The following is a 16,449-nucleotide window of genomic DNA, read 5'->3' as shown; positions in this document are numbered from 1 at the left end:
CTAATGCTGTTCTGCATGGAGTGTGTTCAAGTTGCCTTGGTTTTACCCGCATTATTTTACTCTTACTATTTACTATTACTACTACTTATTATTACTAAACACATTTACTGTGTTTGTATTTGTGGCAGAACCAAAGCCAGTTTATGCACAGCCTGGTCAGCCTGACGTGGACCTGCCTGTCAGCCCCTCTGATGCCCCTGTGCCCAGCGCCGCTCATGATGACAGCATCCTCAGGTAAAATGCCCTACAAGCTCTCCTCCAAGGCACCTTAAGCCCGATTTCATACCTTCTGTGTCTGCAAGGGTCCGCTTTGTCGTTATCTGCCCATTTTAGTGAGGGTCTACACAGATTCCTATGTGGATGTCTGCGTGTGGACCAGAATTTGTGATCACAAGGACTGGATGCATAGCAAGCGTGCTGACTATGCATGCTTCAGTTATGGATGATGCTTCTCATCTATCGCACCGGTGCACTGTAACCCCTATTCTTGTGAAGCGGTCACACATTATATGTTTTCTTTTTGCATTTTTCTCATTAAGCCAAAAACAACAAACACAGGAGCTATTCTTGCTGACATAAGGTCGTCATTTTCTTTCCTAATGCATTTACTTAATCTTCTTCTTCATTTTTATGGCAGTTGGCAAACAACATTATGATTCCTTAAAGCCACCAAAGGAATGTAGTGTGAATCAGGAATTATACATGCATTGAGTGCCAGACAAAAGCTGACCCTCAATTGTAGTATAAATGGTACTACATGTGCGGAGCCAGTATAGGTTCGCATCTGTCCTGCAGAAAAGTATTTTCGAGCCTGTACAATATCGAGTGCATATGTTTTTCCTTTATTATTTGCTTATGAAAATGGGCCTACCTGCCATATACTTGAAATTTAGTTCTGGTCAGCCTGTTTTTGGATTTGTTATGAACACCACTCTCTGCTGGCTGTGTTGTGTGTCTCTAAGAATGATTGTTTTTAAATCCATGATTTGCTGACCTTTTTGCTTAATTCCATCTGTCTACCTGTGTTCTCCTGCAGGCCGAGTATGAAGCTGGTCAAGTTCAAGAAGGGAGAGAGTGTCGGTCTGCGGTTAGCAGGAGGGAACGATGTGGGAATTTTTGTGGCAGGTGTTTTGGAGGATAGTCCTGCAGCCAAGGAAGGCTTGGAGGAGGGAGACCAGATTCTCAGGGTACGCTGCTCTCTAACTCTTAAACAACATGGCTACTGTTTGCTCTCTGCAGAAACATGTGAACATGAAATGTAGTTTGTGAAATAGTGGTGAGGGATTAGGAGAATCTAACTTTTCATATTTTTGCTGGAGAAACCTGATTTGTTAACCATGTCCTGTATATTCGTCACCACTTTTGTGTACATGTATATAACAAATATTTCAAGAGGAGGAGTATCACTAAGGCAGTCGTTCATTGGGTTCAAGGGATAGATAACTTAAAGACTGGCCAAAAACAGAAGCTGAAATAACTAGATCTTTGGATTTCCTGTAAAATATGTCTTTTCATTGCTGATTTTCTTCTCAAACCAGATTTTTCAATTATTTTTTGTTAATTTTTTGTGCAAGTAAACATAGTGTATGTATTACTTTAATACTCTAAGTCACATGTAGATCTAGCTTAAGTAATTTAGTATCAGTGTCATTGAATTGTAGTGTGTTGTCCTCTTATTATGTAGCTTGTAAGATGATGTTAAGGTACTTTTTACTGTTCAGAGTTCATTCAGGCGTTTGTATTTAGAAAGTATTAACTGTTACTCTTGTTTTCCACATCACATGTATGAAAGTGGGATGAACATCTGGTGTTATCGTCAAAATAGATGAGCAGTAGCTGCCCACACTAACTAAGACAATCAGTGGTGAAACTTTGTGATCCCATGGCCACCACAGTTTTATTTCTGTGTAAAGAGGTCTTGGGAATACATTACAATGCATCTGTCAGTCTGTGAGTCATTCTGGGCTCTGCCTCGTGTTGAAACTCCCCTTGTTTCCAATGTGAAGACACAATAGAGGTCATTCTTGCACTCTGACCTCAGAACAGTTGACTTTTTGTTTCAATGAACACTAGAGTAACATTGTTGATGGGATGATGAAAACCCTCTTGATGTCAGTGTTGGATCCATTCTGACATGTTTATACAACAGCTAAGCATTACATCTGCTTTGTTTAATACTTTAACTGTGAAGCTATGTAATCGTGCACTATGCAGAAGAGCCAGACAGTTTTTCTTCCCCATGACATAAACATTTATGGACTGTATTTATCTTATAGACAAATCTGTCCATTACCGAATCTCCTTCTCTTAATGAATATACTTTGTCTTGCGTTCCTCCTCCCACTCCAGTGTGTGTTCTCTCCACTGTACAAACACACCATAGAGACTTCCAGGACATTGTTTTCCATCTTTAGACGGTTTCCCTTTGGTCATGGTGTGCTAGTGGAGATAAAGACGTCAAGCCCTCTCCTGTTTCTGGGAAGGATAAAGGTGTCTTTCTGAGGTTCAGTGATTCAGACCATGTGTTTCTGGTTCCCCCGCTGCCCCTCAAGCAGAGTCAATAAACAGCAGTTATTGTGTTTGGGACAGCGGCTGGAGATGAGGAGGAGGCTGCTTGGTCATGGGGGGAATACGTGGCCCTGCTTCTGTTGAGGAACATGTTTTTCTTTCCCTGTGTTCCTCCTGTTCCATGAGAAATCACAGAATAAGGGGAACATATGCTAGAGGTTGTTGTCAAAGAAAAAGTTATGTTGTTGAAAGTACAAAAACGGGATGAAAGTACGCTGAAATCCAGTACCTTAATTCCTTAAGCTTTTGGTGCCCCCGTTAACCAGTTGGGCTGTTCACACATGACGCACCGTGAGCTGAAAGCTCTGCAGCGATAGTTTTGTTATCTGGTCTATTTTTTCTGTCAGCGAATCTGGCGAAAAAATAATAACACTGATAATGTATTATAAACAATATAAAGGATAACTTAGATATGATCTTTTAATGTGCAAATAATGTGTGCATTTTAATGTTGTGTGTACTTTAGTGTATTTTGGTGTACTATATCTTATAATCTTCAATGACTTATAGAAGTGCCTTTGAGTACCATAATTAAAATGTATTGTTGTATTGTTATTATTATTAGTATTAGCATAATTATTATGAGTGGTAGTGGTATAAATTATATAATTATGGTAAATGATCAAATACACATCCCATGCTTTTACATATTTGTCAGTTATGGTAAAACAGAGAGCATGAATAAAAACAGTGATTCAACAGAGTCAACAATGGATTAAGAGTTTATAAGCTGCTGTTTTGTATGGTAGTACACTAGTCCTTCAGTTAAGCCTGTAAGTTGATTTCTTCTGTGTCTCCTGTTTTGCATCTGTAGGTGAACAATGTGGACTTTGCTAACATCATCCGGGAGGAGGCTGTGCTGTTCCTGCTGGATCTCCCAAGAGGGGAAGAAGTTACTATTTTGGCCCAGAAGAAGAAAGATGGTGAGTGATTGCACTGTAAAGTACTGTGTCAGGAATCAAAACCAGCACATTTAAAAGGGTGCTGTAATCATCTCTGGTATTTTCTCTTTTTTTTTCTCTTTAGTTTACCGGAGGATAGTCGAATCAGACGTTGGTGACTCCTTCTACATTCGCACACATTTTGAGTATGAAAAAGAGTCACCGTACGGACTGAGCTTTAACAAGGGCGAGGTGTTCCGTGTAGTAGACACGCTATACAACGGCAAGCTAGGCTCCTGGCTCGCAATCCGTATTGGCAAGAACCATCAGGAAGTGGAAAGGGGCATCATCCCCAACAAGAACAGGTAAGAGAGGTGTCTGGGCACACCTTTTATACCTGTACAGTACCTGTACAGCTTGTCCTGGCACTTTATGAACGGGCAAGGGTGGAGGCAAAAGAACAGAAGTATTGTGGTTGATCTGAGAGTTGTGAGAAAAGATTTGAGAGCACATTTCCATTTACTCATTTGTTGAAATGCTATGGTTAACACATTTATCATGATTTTTTTAATGCTTATTATTTGTGTTTCTGTGACTTTATTTATTTATTTATTTTTTTGTGTTGTAGGTTGTTAAAAACATGAATATCTTTAAAATAGGGCACACCCCATGCATCAGGTAAATGGTTTCATAAGTATTACTGTGTGAGGTTTGTGAGGCCTGTGTCTGAGGATATGTGCTGTAGCTCATGATCCAGCCAACAGCATCATTTTATCTCCGCCTGTCTGTACAGCCTTCAACAGCCTCCGGCAGTGTTTACACAGAGATTCCTCACTGTCCTGCTGACAGAGCAGACATAGCTTTCCACATGCTGCATGCATTTTTATCCATTACATTAAGCATTGTGAAATATATCTCAGCTTCTCTGCCAAGAAAAACCTGCCTCCCTGGATAGTCTTTCCAAACATAAAACCCGAAAATCTCACTCACAATCTGATAATATTATTTTTAAAAACACACATCAAAGGAAGAACAGTGTTATTCAAAGGCAATAGGAATGAGTTCTCCCCTCGTAAGCCCACAGCCTGACTCACCTTACTGCCAACCACAGTTTGTGTTGTTTTTATGTAAAAATGTATTGACCCGTATGAAGTGATCTAATTAATAGACTTTAGGGAATAGACTGAATTAAATGGCCTTTATCATAAATTTAAAATCAAAAATCTGATAACTTGGAAAGTTTTTTACAATGACAACTTTATATGCTCACTTTTTTGGTCATTATTCCAAAAAAGATAATGTTCTTATTATGGTTTTTACACACATAATGTGAATGAATATTGCACTTATGTAACTGTTTACATACACTTGTGCATACTTGGGTTAATGTGCCCTTACATGCCACATATCATGTTAGAATATGAAATATTGGAATGGCTGGAGATGCTTGTGCCGTTTTGCTTCTTTAAATCTTGACAGTATTTTTATCAAAGTTTTCAAGTGTTGGCAGACTTTTTCAGCCGTGCAAACACAATCTCCCACTTCCTTTCCTTTAACCACCTCTTTAAAAAGGTTGCGGTTGTGCAATTTGCTCATATCACAAAACCTGTTGATATTCACGTCTTTAATAATATTTTAAAGTGGGTGTCCTCCTCCCTCCACCAGAAATGTGGGCTTTTCTTTTGTGCATGCATTTGTACCCTAGAAAAAGGCATAATTTGGAAAATCTAAATAGACTATGCTGTTTATATGACCCGTACGTATCATATTCACAATATTGTATTTTTGTAATAATAGGGAAAATATTATTATATTATATATTATATATATTATAATAGGGAAATATTAGTGTGCATGCAAACGTAGGCACTTTTATGGTTAAGGCATGCCATTTTACTACAATATCTGTCATACATAAACTGTATGTGACCTGTGTCGTCGTCTTTGGAAAATAACTGATGTAAGGCAACACATTTCCGGATCAAATTGTTGCTTGTATGTGATATTTTAGCTCTTCGTGATGTGAACGTTGAGCTATAAATACTATTGTAGAAGCCCTCAAGGAAACGTCAATGAAACGGAAATGTCAATTAGCCTAAATATAAAATGTCTTTTAAGTGTTTTGTCAGCATTTCGTTGGTTATTAATGGAAAGTACTCCATCATCGGTTTGACAACCATTTACAGCTCAGTGCTGTAAAATGGTCTTACACTTACAACATTGGTGTATTACAATGGCTGTTCCCTCCAAATTAAGTTCATAGAAATCTAAATACCTGAATTGCCTTAAAGTGGCCTTACTATCAATTTTGACTGATGTCCTATCAGCCATCCTTACTCCTACTCTTCCTCTCTGTCCAGAGCTGAGCAGCTATCCAGTGTGCAGTACACCCTCCCCAAAACACCAGGGGGTGACAGAGCGGACTTCTGGAGATTCCGAGGTTTGCGAAGCTCCAAGAGGAATTTGCGGAAGAGCAGGGAGGACCTGTCTGCCCAGCCAGTCCAGACCAAGTTCCCTGCCTATGAGAGGGTGGTGCTGAGGGAAGGTAAGAGTGCATCAGCAAAAGCAATAGCAGCAATCAACTCCCATACATATTTATACTTTATCATTGGATGAACTAACAAAGTAGTGGACAGATTTCAAACTCGAAACTAAAAGAAGCAAAACGTCCTTCATGGCCCTTGTGATCTCTAGCTAAAGTTGGAGTCAAGATACAAGAGTTTTTGCACAATTTTTCCCAGATTCACCCCTCCTGACAATCGGAGGAGAAATTCGGTCTAAGACTTTGCTTGGTAAGGATGTTAGGCTCAGGTTATCCATAAACATGGGAAGTTTACAGATTCAGTCTTAAACTTTACGCACTGCTCAGACTACAAAGCAGCTGACGTTGCCAAGCAACAGTAAACTTTTAGCCCTTGATGCTAATTTTGGCTAGCATACAACTGTTGACAGAAATTCCAACTGAAAAAAAATCTCACTTCCAGTTTTCTCTGAAGAATAGACAACCCATTTTGACTGCGTCTCCCCAACCCGTTTAGCCTTCTGCTTTTTTTTCTCTCACTGAAGCATTGCTAACATTACAGCAAGTTGTCGCACCATATCAATCTCCATTTCGTTCACATCTGCTGTCCTGTCAGATCACATGAGGTGGTGCATTCAGGCTCCCTCTGGTATGATAATCTTAATAATATCCTGTAGTGTGTGATGCGCCATCATTTTCAAATCTTGTAGTGTATTGTTGCTTGTATGTGTGTGCAACTTTCAGATTAGAAAGAAGAATAGAAGAGAAAAAAGAAGAATGTGATGTTTCTCCTTATGTGTGCGATGCAACCCAATTTCAAAATCGATTAGGGTTTTAAACTGTTGTAGTCTAAGCCTGGCTTAACTGATGTCTGTAGTCTTAATGTTTATATGCTTCTTTTTTTATGATTATTAGATAGGAATTTTATAAGTATAAAAGGGGGAGAGAGAGGGGATGACGTGCAGCAAATGGCTGAGGTTGGAATCGAACCTGCAGCCGCTGCAGGGAGGACTTGGCCTCTGTACATGGGGCGCCTGCTTCACCAACTGAGCTACTGGGTGCCCCAACGTTTCTATGCTTCTTAGCATTGCAAAGTTATTAATTTGTAATATACTGATTGTGATATATTGTAATGTGGTTTAAAAAATGAATGATTTGATTTAGTATTTTGTTTGTATGTATTACATGATACAAACTGTTGTAACTCTCCTTGACGTGATTTTGTTCTTGTACAGCTGGGTTCCTTAGGCCTGTGGTTCTCTTTGGACCGATAGCGGACGTGGCCAGAGAGAAGCTGGCCAGGGAGGAGCCAGACATTTTTGAACTAGCAAGTAAGTGATAAAGCACCCCCTCTGTTTTAGTGTTTATGTTTTGTGAAGTGTCATACTAAATGTCTTGCTTTATCAGGAGACCACACTCTTAATTTACGCTTCACACACCAAGCGCCTGTTCTAACGTGCATTTCAGTGATCCGAACACAAGTGGACAGCCAAGACACATTGCCGTCCACACCTGTCTGTCCATCTTTAGCTGACCACTCGTGTTCAGAGTGTGTTACTGCATATGTCACGTACGCTTTAAGGTCAAAGGGCCCCACACACGGTTACTATGTCCACACTCCTTCTAGCTTCTCACTTGCTAGTCGTGTTAGTGGTTGTGTTAGTACAGCTGGAGAAATTGCTGTCGATAGAATTCGATACATCTCCTTCCATGGACGGTTACGCAATACTTCACCAAACACATCATAAAATGGGCAAGTTGTTGAGCTATCATCAAAACAACCACCACGTCCTGCACTGCATCAGCACGCATTCGCATTTACACTACAAATGATATGTGGTTAAATGCATCCCAGACTACCTCAGCAAGTGTTTTCAGTGATTGGGTCACAAAGCATCTTGGTGGTTGTGTACACTTGTCTACGGTGCTGTCCACATGTGATCGGATCATCTAAGACGCATGTTAATATGAGATATGAAAAGGACCTAAAACTGAGGACTGTTTTAACTTCTCAGCATCCACCAAATACTCACAATAGCAGTCAGTATCCAATAAATGTTGAACTCGCTGTTGGGTCAGATTTACTACATTCCCTACATTTTTAAAGTCCAAATGTAGCTCTACACAACCCTGAACAACAGCAACCCTTTTTTAGTCTGGGATGTGTTAAGAATGTCTTAAGCTTGTCTGTATCTAATTTGATTGGTTTTTATCACAGAGAGGGATTACAAAATGCTTATTATTTTTGAAAACATTTTGGGAACTCTTTTGTTAGTGATTAGGAACACTTAAGTCTTCTGACTGCCCAGTGAAAAGAGATATTCATCAGGCTTCACCACTGCCTGTGACTCTATTTTCAGCTTTTAAATGTGCGTAAGTGCTGTGCTGTTGTGCTGTAAGGATTGGCAGAATTTACGCAGTGTTAAAAACAGCTTGTTGAGGCTGCAAACCTGATTGATATTAGCAAAAGTGTGCAAAAAAATCTACTTAACTGTTGATTTGGCAATAAAATGTTAAAATCTCAGATTAGAGGAAAAATAACTTAATAAACTGAAAGACTGTAGGTCAATACAATAACCCCGCCTACCTGACTGGATATAAACATTATACTTTAGTAGTATTTTTTTTTCTCAATAGTCTTTTTTTCTGAAGAAATAGACCACTGCTGTTGGATGTTAAATGTCAAGCAAATACTTATAATTTACTTGATGTTCATTTATTCAAAAACAGATGGCATTTGACTTTATTCTATATTAATACTACTGCTACAGTTACTACAAATTCCCAATTTATTTTACTTGGTCAGTTTATCAGGTTAGTCTTGGTGTGTCTGTTATTTCCCCTGTTTATCTCTAGCTTTTCTCTTACTTTATCTGTTCATCTTCACTTTTCTCCACTCTAAGCAGAGCTGCACACTCTTATTCATTTCAGTCCTCAACCGCTGCCTCCTACTTCATAAAATTGCAACCTTCTTTAATGTGTGGTTTTATTTTAACACTCAGTATTGAATTTCTAATTACTTTAAGTGCACAACCACACATGCCAGTGCAACCACCCTCTTACATAAAAACTGATTCCATTCCTTGATGTTTATTTGCGTAATTCCAGTGATGTTTGTGTGACTGTATTTTCTTTTCAGAAACACAGCAACAACAAGGAGGGGAAAGTATGTCACTTAGTTCATCAGCTTTTATTTTTTTTATTTGATTCAGTGGATGGCAGATAAACTGTAAACTGGTGTTTGCTGGCTAGCTGGCCTTTAGATGTTTAAAAAATGTATATAGGGGAATAGCACTCAATTTAGGAATTCAAATTTGTCATTACAATTGGCTGTTATCAGCATGACTATAAAACCAATCACAGAAGACCTGACACTGGAGAAATGCAATATCATACAAGCACACAGCTACTCTTTTGTTTTTGTTTAGTTTTATTTGTGGAAAGAAAATCTATACTTAATGTTGCACTTGACTCACTAACTGAGATTGCACAAACAAAATAATATCAATAAAAATATATATAAGATTTTAAAAGCTCTGCTACATTAGCATGGACAATTTGCCCATCTAAACATGCTTAGGAAGATGTCTACATTAAATTTGATGTACATTTTTACTGTTGAGGATTATTTATTTTCTATTCTACACATTTCTGCCCAAACTAAGTATCTAAGGAGCTGTTTGTTGTGTTTGTGATATTGCATGTTGATCTTAGAAAAGATAAGTAAATCTGAATAATGTTCAGTAATAGATACAGTTATTATTTTATAGTTAAATTCAGTGGTATTCCCCTCTTAATGGCATCATGTAGAAAGACAACAACAAGGCAGCATGTGGAGCTGTGCAGTTAATATGCCATGAAAACTGAGATGCGTGCTATTGCTTTTCCAAAACCTTAAGGAAATGATAAAATAATGCAGAATATAATGGAAATGTTTAAAAAAAAAAAAAAAAAAAATTGACACCCATTTTTATGTTGTTTTTTTGTTTTGTTTTGTTTTGTTTTGTTTTGACTAATTTTTCCATATTTGCCCATACAATGCCACATGCTAAAAATGCAGCAAATCAACACAACATTACAACACTAGATTTTCTGGGAAAAATTGCCACCTATAATAAAACCCTGTGTATTGTGTTCTTTAAATGAGATAAAATCATAAACCATCTATGCAATGAGCTGAAAATGAACCATCTTTCTATGTGTTTATGTCCTTAAAAAAAAAAACCCACTATGAGCATGCAGGAATACGGCAGTATTGTCACCAAATGTTTGGATATCGGATTCATGTATGTGCTGGATCAAAAGAGTATTAATGTGAAATTCAATCAGAATAGGTCATTTAAAGTCCCCATGAAATGAAAAATAATTTATCTCTTTTTATATGCCATGTGTGAATATCTAAAAATCTGTATTTGAGTATTTCTCATATAAATCCCTGTCCTTTCTCTTTTTGTAAAGCCAGGTAAAATAGCTCAAATGTGTGATGCCTCATTTTGCACTCAGAGCATTTTACAAAAGTTCATCTAATCAAAAGAGACTACAGGCGACAAGCTTGTCACACCGGGCATATAAAACAGCACTTCACTATTTGTGGGTTGTAGTAGCTAATAGAGCAATATGGAGAGAGATAGGAGGAGATTTAAGTTTGGATATCAGTGGACAAAACCTTTCCTGTCTCCCTCATCCTCCTTCTGAGCTAATGATGAGGAAGGTATGTGTGGAGCCAACAGTAGTGTGCTAAACTCTAAGCATGCCCACTTTTTTAACAGTTCAATCAAATGCAAAGGATTAAATCTTGTTAACCTTACAACGATTCAATATTGCATTTTATTGTGAAATACACCACAGAACAGAAGCTAAAGACACACTTTGGTTTCATGGGGACTTAAATCGCTTACAATTCAGAATACAATTAAAGCACTGCTGTGATACTACTCTACAGAAGCATAAGCGTATTAAATACTATACAAAGCTGACAGTAGTGGGTGTGTGTGTATGTGTATGTCTGTGTGTATGTGTGTGTTTCAAATGTTTTCATAATGCAGTGATGGTATATAGCCTGTAAGTGTCTATGAATAGACTTCCTTTCATCAAAATTGGTTTTTCAAATTCTATATTGACACAGACTTAACTGAATCCCAACATTACATTTTTAACATTGCTGCATATGCTTAACTCTTGACATGTTGCATGGCTATATTTATCTGCTCTCCCTGAAATGTTTTTGGGTAGTTATATGTAAGAGCAGTGTTTCAGCTCCTAATAGAAATTAGAAATGTTCGAAATTAAGCCTCATCCTGTGATGTGTTTGAGTCATTACTATACTCCATCCCAGTCAGATGACTGCCCTCTTTTGAACCTTGTGTGTCTTGGCAGGAAAGCATTGCTTATCTTCATGTGAATCATAAACCCCTTGACACATCCTTGCTTAAATCCCCAAGGCTTACAATGATATTGTATTCTCTTAATCCCAAAAATGACCCTCATGCTCTTGTATGTGCATATTTAATGTCAGTGTTTCTCACATAACACATTTCATGCACCATAATTTATACTGTTACATGCAGTAGCACGCACAAATTCATTAAATACTGAAATTAATTCCCCTAAACCTACCCAAAATACCTAATGAATAATTGCATGAATTGGCTGCTGTCCTCATTTTGTCTTCATTATCGAGCTGTTGTCATGAACGTACACTTGTCTTCTCCTGAGCAGAGAATATTATTCTGTATTTAATAGCTCTATTTATGGGAGTCGACAACTGCACGCTACAAGGATGTCTAATTGGGGCACAGCCTGGTTTTATTATTGTTGGTCTCTTGTGTTGATGTGATGCAGTAACTGTGTCCATTTGTCTTCCATAGAGAGTGAACCCAGGGATGCAGGAACTGACCAGAAAAGCTCCGGCATCATTCGCCTGCACACCATCAAACAGATCATTGATCGGGTGAGAAGCTAGACGTACACGCACATTTTTGTATTCAAACACAAGGTAGACAAATAAATGTCTTTTGACAGATTTGTTATGGTAATGAAAAGATGGCTGTGAGCTGTTATGACATGTGCAGCTCACTGCTGCCCTCTGCTGTACTGTGCTCTGGTGTACACAACACAATATGTGAGAACATCATGATGGGGATGGCCTTAGTTTAAATTTTATCAGGAGAGACACTCACAATATACAGGGTTTCCACAGATCCTTAAAAAGTTTTAAATGGCATTAAATGTATTTATCTATAAATAAGGTCTTAATTGGTATTAAAATGTCTTAAATCAGTTTTTCAAAAGTCTTAAAAATCCTCAGATACGGGAAGCAGTATATTATAAATAATTTTTCTGACATTGCATTGTAGAATCTCAAAATATTTGGTAATATCTATTCTTTTAAATAATTAATAAAAAATAACATCAAGCAAATAAGGATAGACGAAACAACAACAACACCCATATACATCAACAACATTCAGTTAAATGAAAAACTGATAAAGCACTTTTATGGCAACATAATTTCACTGTTTTTCAATATTTTTTATATTGAATTAAACATTTAGGCAAAATTGTCCCTAACTCTAAATAATTGATTCCAGTTCACATTTATTTCTCTTCAGTTGTGGTTATGGTAAAATTGGTCTTACAAACATGACATTAAAAAAATTCTTAAAAGTCTTAAAACTAACTTGCTGTGATGTGAAGGATCCCTGATATGGAAATAAATACACTAACAACACATTTTTTCAAATATTTGTTTTCTGTGTTTTAAGGACAAACATGCAGTGCTGGACATCACGCCTAATGCAGTGGACCGTCTGAACTACGCTCAGTGGTATCCTATTGTGGTGTTTCTCAACCCAGACACAAAGCAGGGCGTCAAGAACATGAGGACCCGCCTCTGCCCTGAGTCTAGAAAGAGCGCCAGGAAGCTCTATGAACGAGCCCTCAAATTAAGGAAGAACAACCACCACCTCTTCACCAGTGAGTTCAGAGGGAGGGAGGGGGGGTGAGATGGGGGGATGGTAGAGATTTTACAGGCAACACACAGACACATTTCAAAGGCAGTTGACAATTGAGTGCCGCATTGTCGGAGGCTGCGCTTGTTGCACTTGTTGTGCCTGGCCCTGTTCTGTCAGACTCCTTACAAACGCTTGTTCAGCACTGACCGTCACACAAGAGCACCCACAGGGCCCTTTCTCAGCATGCACTCTTTCTGTCAAGTAGTGCGGTGTGACCATGCTTTAGGAGCATCTGTTGGCGATAAAGATATTAGAGAAGTCCTAGAGAGTATTCTTCTCGGCTCTCTGCAGCACACACATCATTTCCTCCATTATCTTCTGTCCAAATGACAAACACACAATGAGGTGAGTCCGCACCTCTACACCTGTATCCACTGTATTACTATAATAACAGTGTGTAGTACTTGGAAACAGATAAAACTGCAACTTTAATTTTTTAGAATCTGGCTCGTGGGGCATGACAATGTGAAAAGTTATCTCTAAGCTGCGTTTTTAATTTACTTGAGATCAGAGAGCAGTTCCTTAATTTTGCATTTTAAGTATCTGCCTTTGTTGTGATTTGCACAGTCATATCTGGATAACAGACAAAGCATGTTATTGGTTGTAAACAAGAGGCCTACTACAGCGCTTAATAAATTACATATCATAATATAATTTACTGTAATTACTAAAACATGAAGCAAAAAAACGGAAAAAAAAACAACAAACAGGGTGAATCTGCAAATACGTCCCGTATTCCAAAAAATGTGTTTTCCATTTTTTCCATCTTGCAATGTATACGTCATTTTTCAGTCTTTGTATAAAAGTCAGCCTTTCCTGTATTTACACATTTATGTTTTGTTTAGTTTGAGTATTTTTCTGTGCACAGCTTAGGTTTCAAACTGCTGGACCAGTCAGCCTAATATTTTGTTTGCAAATGTATCGCTGTTCGTTTAAGTATCTCTCATGGTTGCGGTGATTGACATATGTTGAAAAACCTGTTTTATTGACTGTTTAATACCGTCATTGACTGCTCACTCCTCACTTCTCTTAACCAGACGGTAGGTGCCACAAGTTTTCTAGAAATCTGGGCTTAAAACTACAAGTCTTAACTAGTCTGGTGCAGGCCCCAAGGCCTAGTTTGGGACTTTATCATTGCTCAAAAGCTGAAATCCAGAGGCAAGTTTGGTCTCTTTTTGAACAGCAGCACCTGCACTCTATTAAGTGACTTTTGTATTTTACTCTTGGACTCGTAGAAAATATGAACCGAGTCCCAGCTTAAGTAATTTACAGACATGATGCTAATCAAGCAAAAGTGACAAAGCTTTACAGAGTATATCTAAAAGAACTTTAGATTTCATGGTTGTACCAAAGTGCTTGTTGAAAAGTGTTCTCAGTTGATGGGAGAGATGTGTTTTTTTCTTCTCTTTCTGCCCTTTCCTCTTTGTATATTCAGCGACCATTAACTTGAACAACATGAATGATGGTTGGTTTGGAGCACTGAAAGAGATAATCCAGCAGCAGCAGAACCAGCTGGTGTGGGTTTCAGAGGGCAAGGTAAGTAAGACACACATACACACACAAACACACACACACACACACACACACACACACACACACACACACACACACAACTACTGAAGTGTACAGCAGAGATGACTTTTCATCTCTCACCCAACCTTTTGTTTCCCAGGCTGACGGCGCGGCTGAGGATGACCTGGACATCCACGATGACCGCCTGTCTTACTTGTCAGCGCCAGGCAGTGAGTATTCCATGTACAGCACTGACAGCCGCCACACGTCTGACTACGAGGACACGGACACAGAGGGTGGAGCCTACACCGACCAGGAGCTGGACGAAACACTGAATGACGACGTGGGTCCACCCACGGAGCCTGCCATCACCCGCTCCTCTGAACCTGTCCGCGAGGACCCGCCTGTCATCCAGGAGCCCCCTGGCTACGCTAGCTACCCACACACAGTGCAACCAGACCCCCTGAACCGCATCGACCCGGCTGGATTCAAGGCACCAGTGCCGCAGCAGGTAGCGTTTCTGAGAGCTGCACGTCTTCCCTGTTGTCTGGAGGACGTGGTTTGCGTTAGAAGGGTTTTCTGGAGGCGCTATTGAAGGCACTTTTTTATTTTTATTCTGTCTATCTACTGTTACCAAACAATATCAGTGGCGAAATGAAAACATCTGTGGTCAGGTATTTATCGCAATATATAAATATTATATATAATATATATATATCTATATTTATGATATTATTTATTTTATCTATTTGCCTATATGTGTTTGTTGATTGATGTTTGTGAGCGTGTTTTTTATTTTTGAAAGGGAGAAGAACTTCTACAGAAGTTTTACTGTTACTCTTGTACTCTGTATTACCACAAGCTGTCTTATTGGTGTGACTGTTGCTGATGTCACTGGGAGAAGAAACTTATGATTGATGTCTAAGTGTCTGTACCAGTACTCACCTATGTGCACTTCCTACCTTTGTTTTACCTGTGATCGGGACTGTGACGATACACGATACACGACACACGACACAAGAAAGTATTATGTGCATGTTGGAAATGCCAGTGTTAATCCAGTGTACCTGTGAAATGTATTTATCAACACCCAATTGGCCGTTGTGACACCCAAATCTAAACGTTTGTCGTCTCATGATGTGTTAATGAACGTAAAAGGCGAAAAAAAGAAACTACTGTATTGTAACCGTAGAATTAAAATCAAATTAGTATACTCTAACAATGAAAACTTGTCCTGCTGCTAATTCCTAACTCTCACATGACATTGGTTGATCTCCAGCTACTGTTAAATGTGGAGGCGGGTGATTGGCTGTTTGACTCCATGTAAACTGTAGGCACAAGTGAGCAACAGACCGTTGTAGAGGGGCTGCGAAGGTAGAAGCACTTGTTAGTACTGCAGCGTAGTGTCAGCACGTGTTATTAAACATTTCTGAACCACTTCACAGAAAGCAGAAGCCGCTGCCGTCCCTAGCATCCCCCAGCAGCCTGAGCCCCTGGCTGAGACAGTGCCCCCTGCTGTCGACGTTACTGTAAAAACTGTAGGGGGTCTGAGCCCTGACGAGGCTCCTGCAGCTCCTCACAGCCAGCCAAGCCCCAACCCAGAGGCTGGCTCACTTAGGAGGCCCACCCCTGAGCTAGCCCCTCAGAGCGTCACACCAGAACCTCTACAGTCTGGACTGGCCAGTTCAGAACCAAAGGTATCCATCTGACCGTCACTGGACGCTCCGTGATCCGGCTCAGCTCAGCTCGGTTTGACCCGGCTGACCTCCTGTGCTGCTGCTGCTGCTGCCTGCCCTACCTACCTACCTCCTGCTGCCACGCTTCTCTCTCTCTCCTTCCGCCCTGCATGTCTGCTGACCACAGTGCTGCCCAGAAGAGACAGAGATGTGTGTGTGTCTGTGTCTGCCTGTGTGTGTGTGTGTGTGTGTGTGTGTGTGTGTGTGTGTTATTGTGT

At 39.4% G+C, this 16,449-nt stretch overlaps 1 protein-coding gene across 16 annotated transcripts in view; it reads left to right on the top strand.

The window, feature by feature from the left end:
• The window catches only part of tjp1a (tight junction protein 1a), a 131,034-nt gene that overhangs the window by 101,175 nt on the left and 13,410 nt on the right, over window positions 1-16,449 (top strand). For 7 of the 16 annotated variants that reach the window (XM_088077054.1, XM_088077073.1, XM_088077064.1 and 4 more), the window contains 12 exons: window positions 129-234; window positions 1,037-1,187; window positions 3,383-3,491; window positions 3,595-3,814; window positions 5,810-5,994; window positions 7,206-7,301; window positions 9,110-9,136; window positions 11,838-11,920; window positions 12,735-12,945; window positions 14,419-14,519; window positions 14,656-15,006; window positions 15,941-16,192. In XM_088077054.1, coding sequence (XP_087933180.1) covers window positions 129-234; window positions 1,037-1,187; window positions 3,383-3,491; window positions 3,595-3,814; window positions 5,810-5,994; window positions 7,206-7,301; window positions 9,110-9,136; window positions 11,838-11,920; window positions 12,735-12,945; window positions 14,419-14,519; window positions 14,656-15,006; window positions 15,941-16,192 — 1,892 coding nt within the window. The remainder of the gene's footprint in view (window positions 1-128; window positions 235-1,036; window positions 1,188-3,382; window positions 3,492-3,594; window positions 3,815-5,809; window positions 5,995-7,205; window positions 7,302-9,109; window positions 9,137-11,837; window positions 11,921-12,734; window positions 12,946-14,418; window positions 14,520-14,655; window positions 15,007-15,940; window positions 16,193-16,449) is intronic. The other 9 variants (XM_088077062.1, XM_088077109.1, XM_088077082.1 and 6 more) reach the window with 3 other exon arrangements.

Source organism: Plectropomus leopardus, chromosome 1 (assembly GCF_026936395.1).
Source record: "Plectropomus leopardus strain MGB_pleo_1.0 chromosome 1, ASM2693639v1, whole genome shotgun sequence".
In the NCBI taxonomy this organism is placed as follows: domain Eukaryota; kingdom Metazoa; phylum Chordata; class Actinopteri; order Perciformes; family Serranidae; genus Plectropomus; species Plectropomus leopardus.
This window is presented reverse-complemented; position numbering and strand designations above follow the sequence as displayed.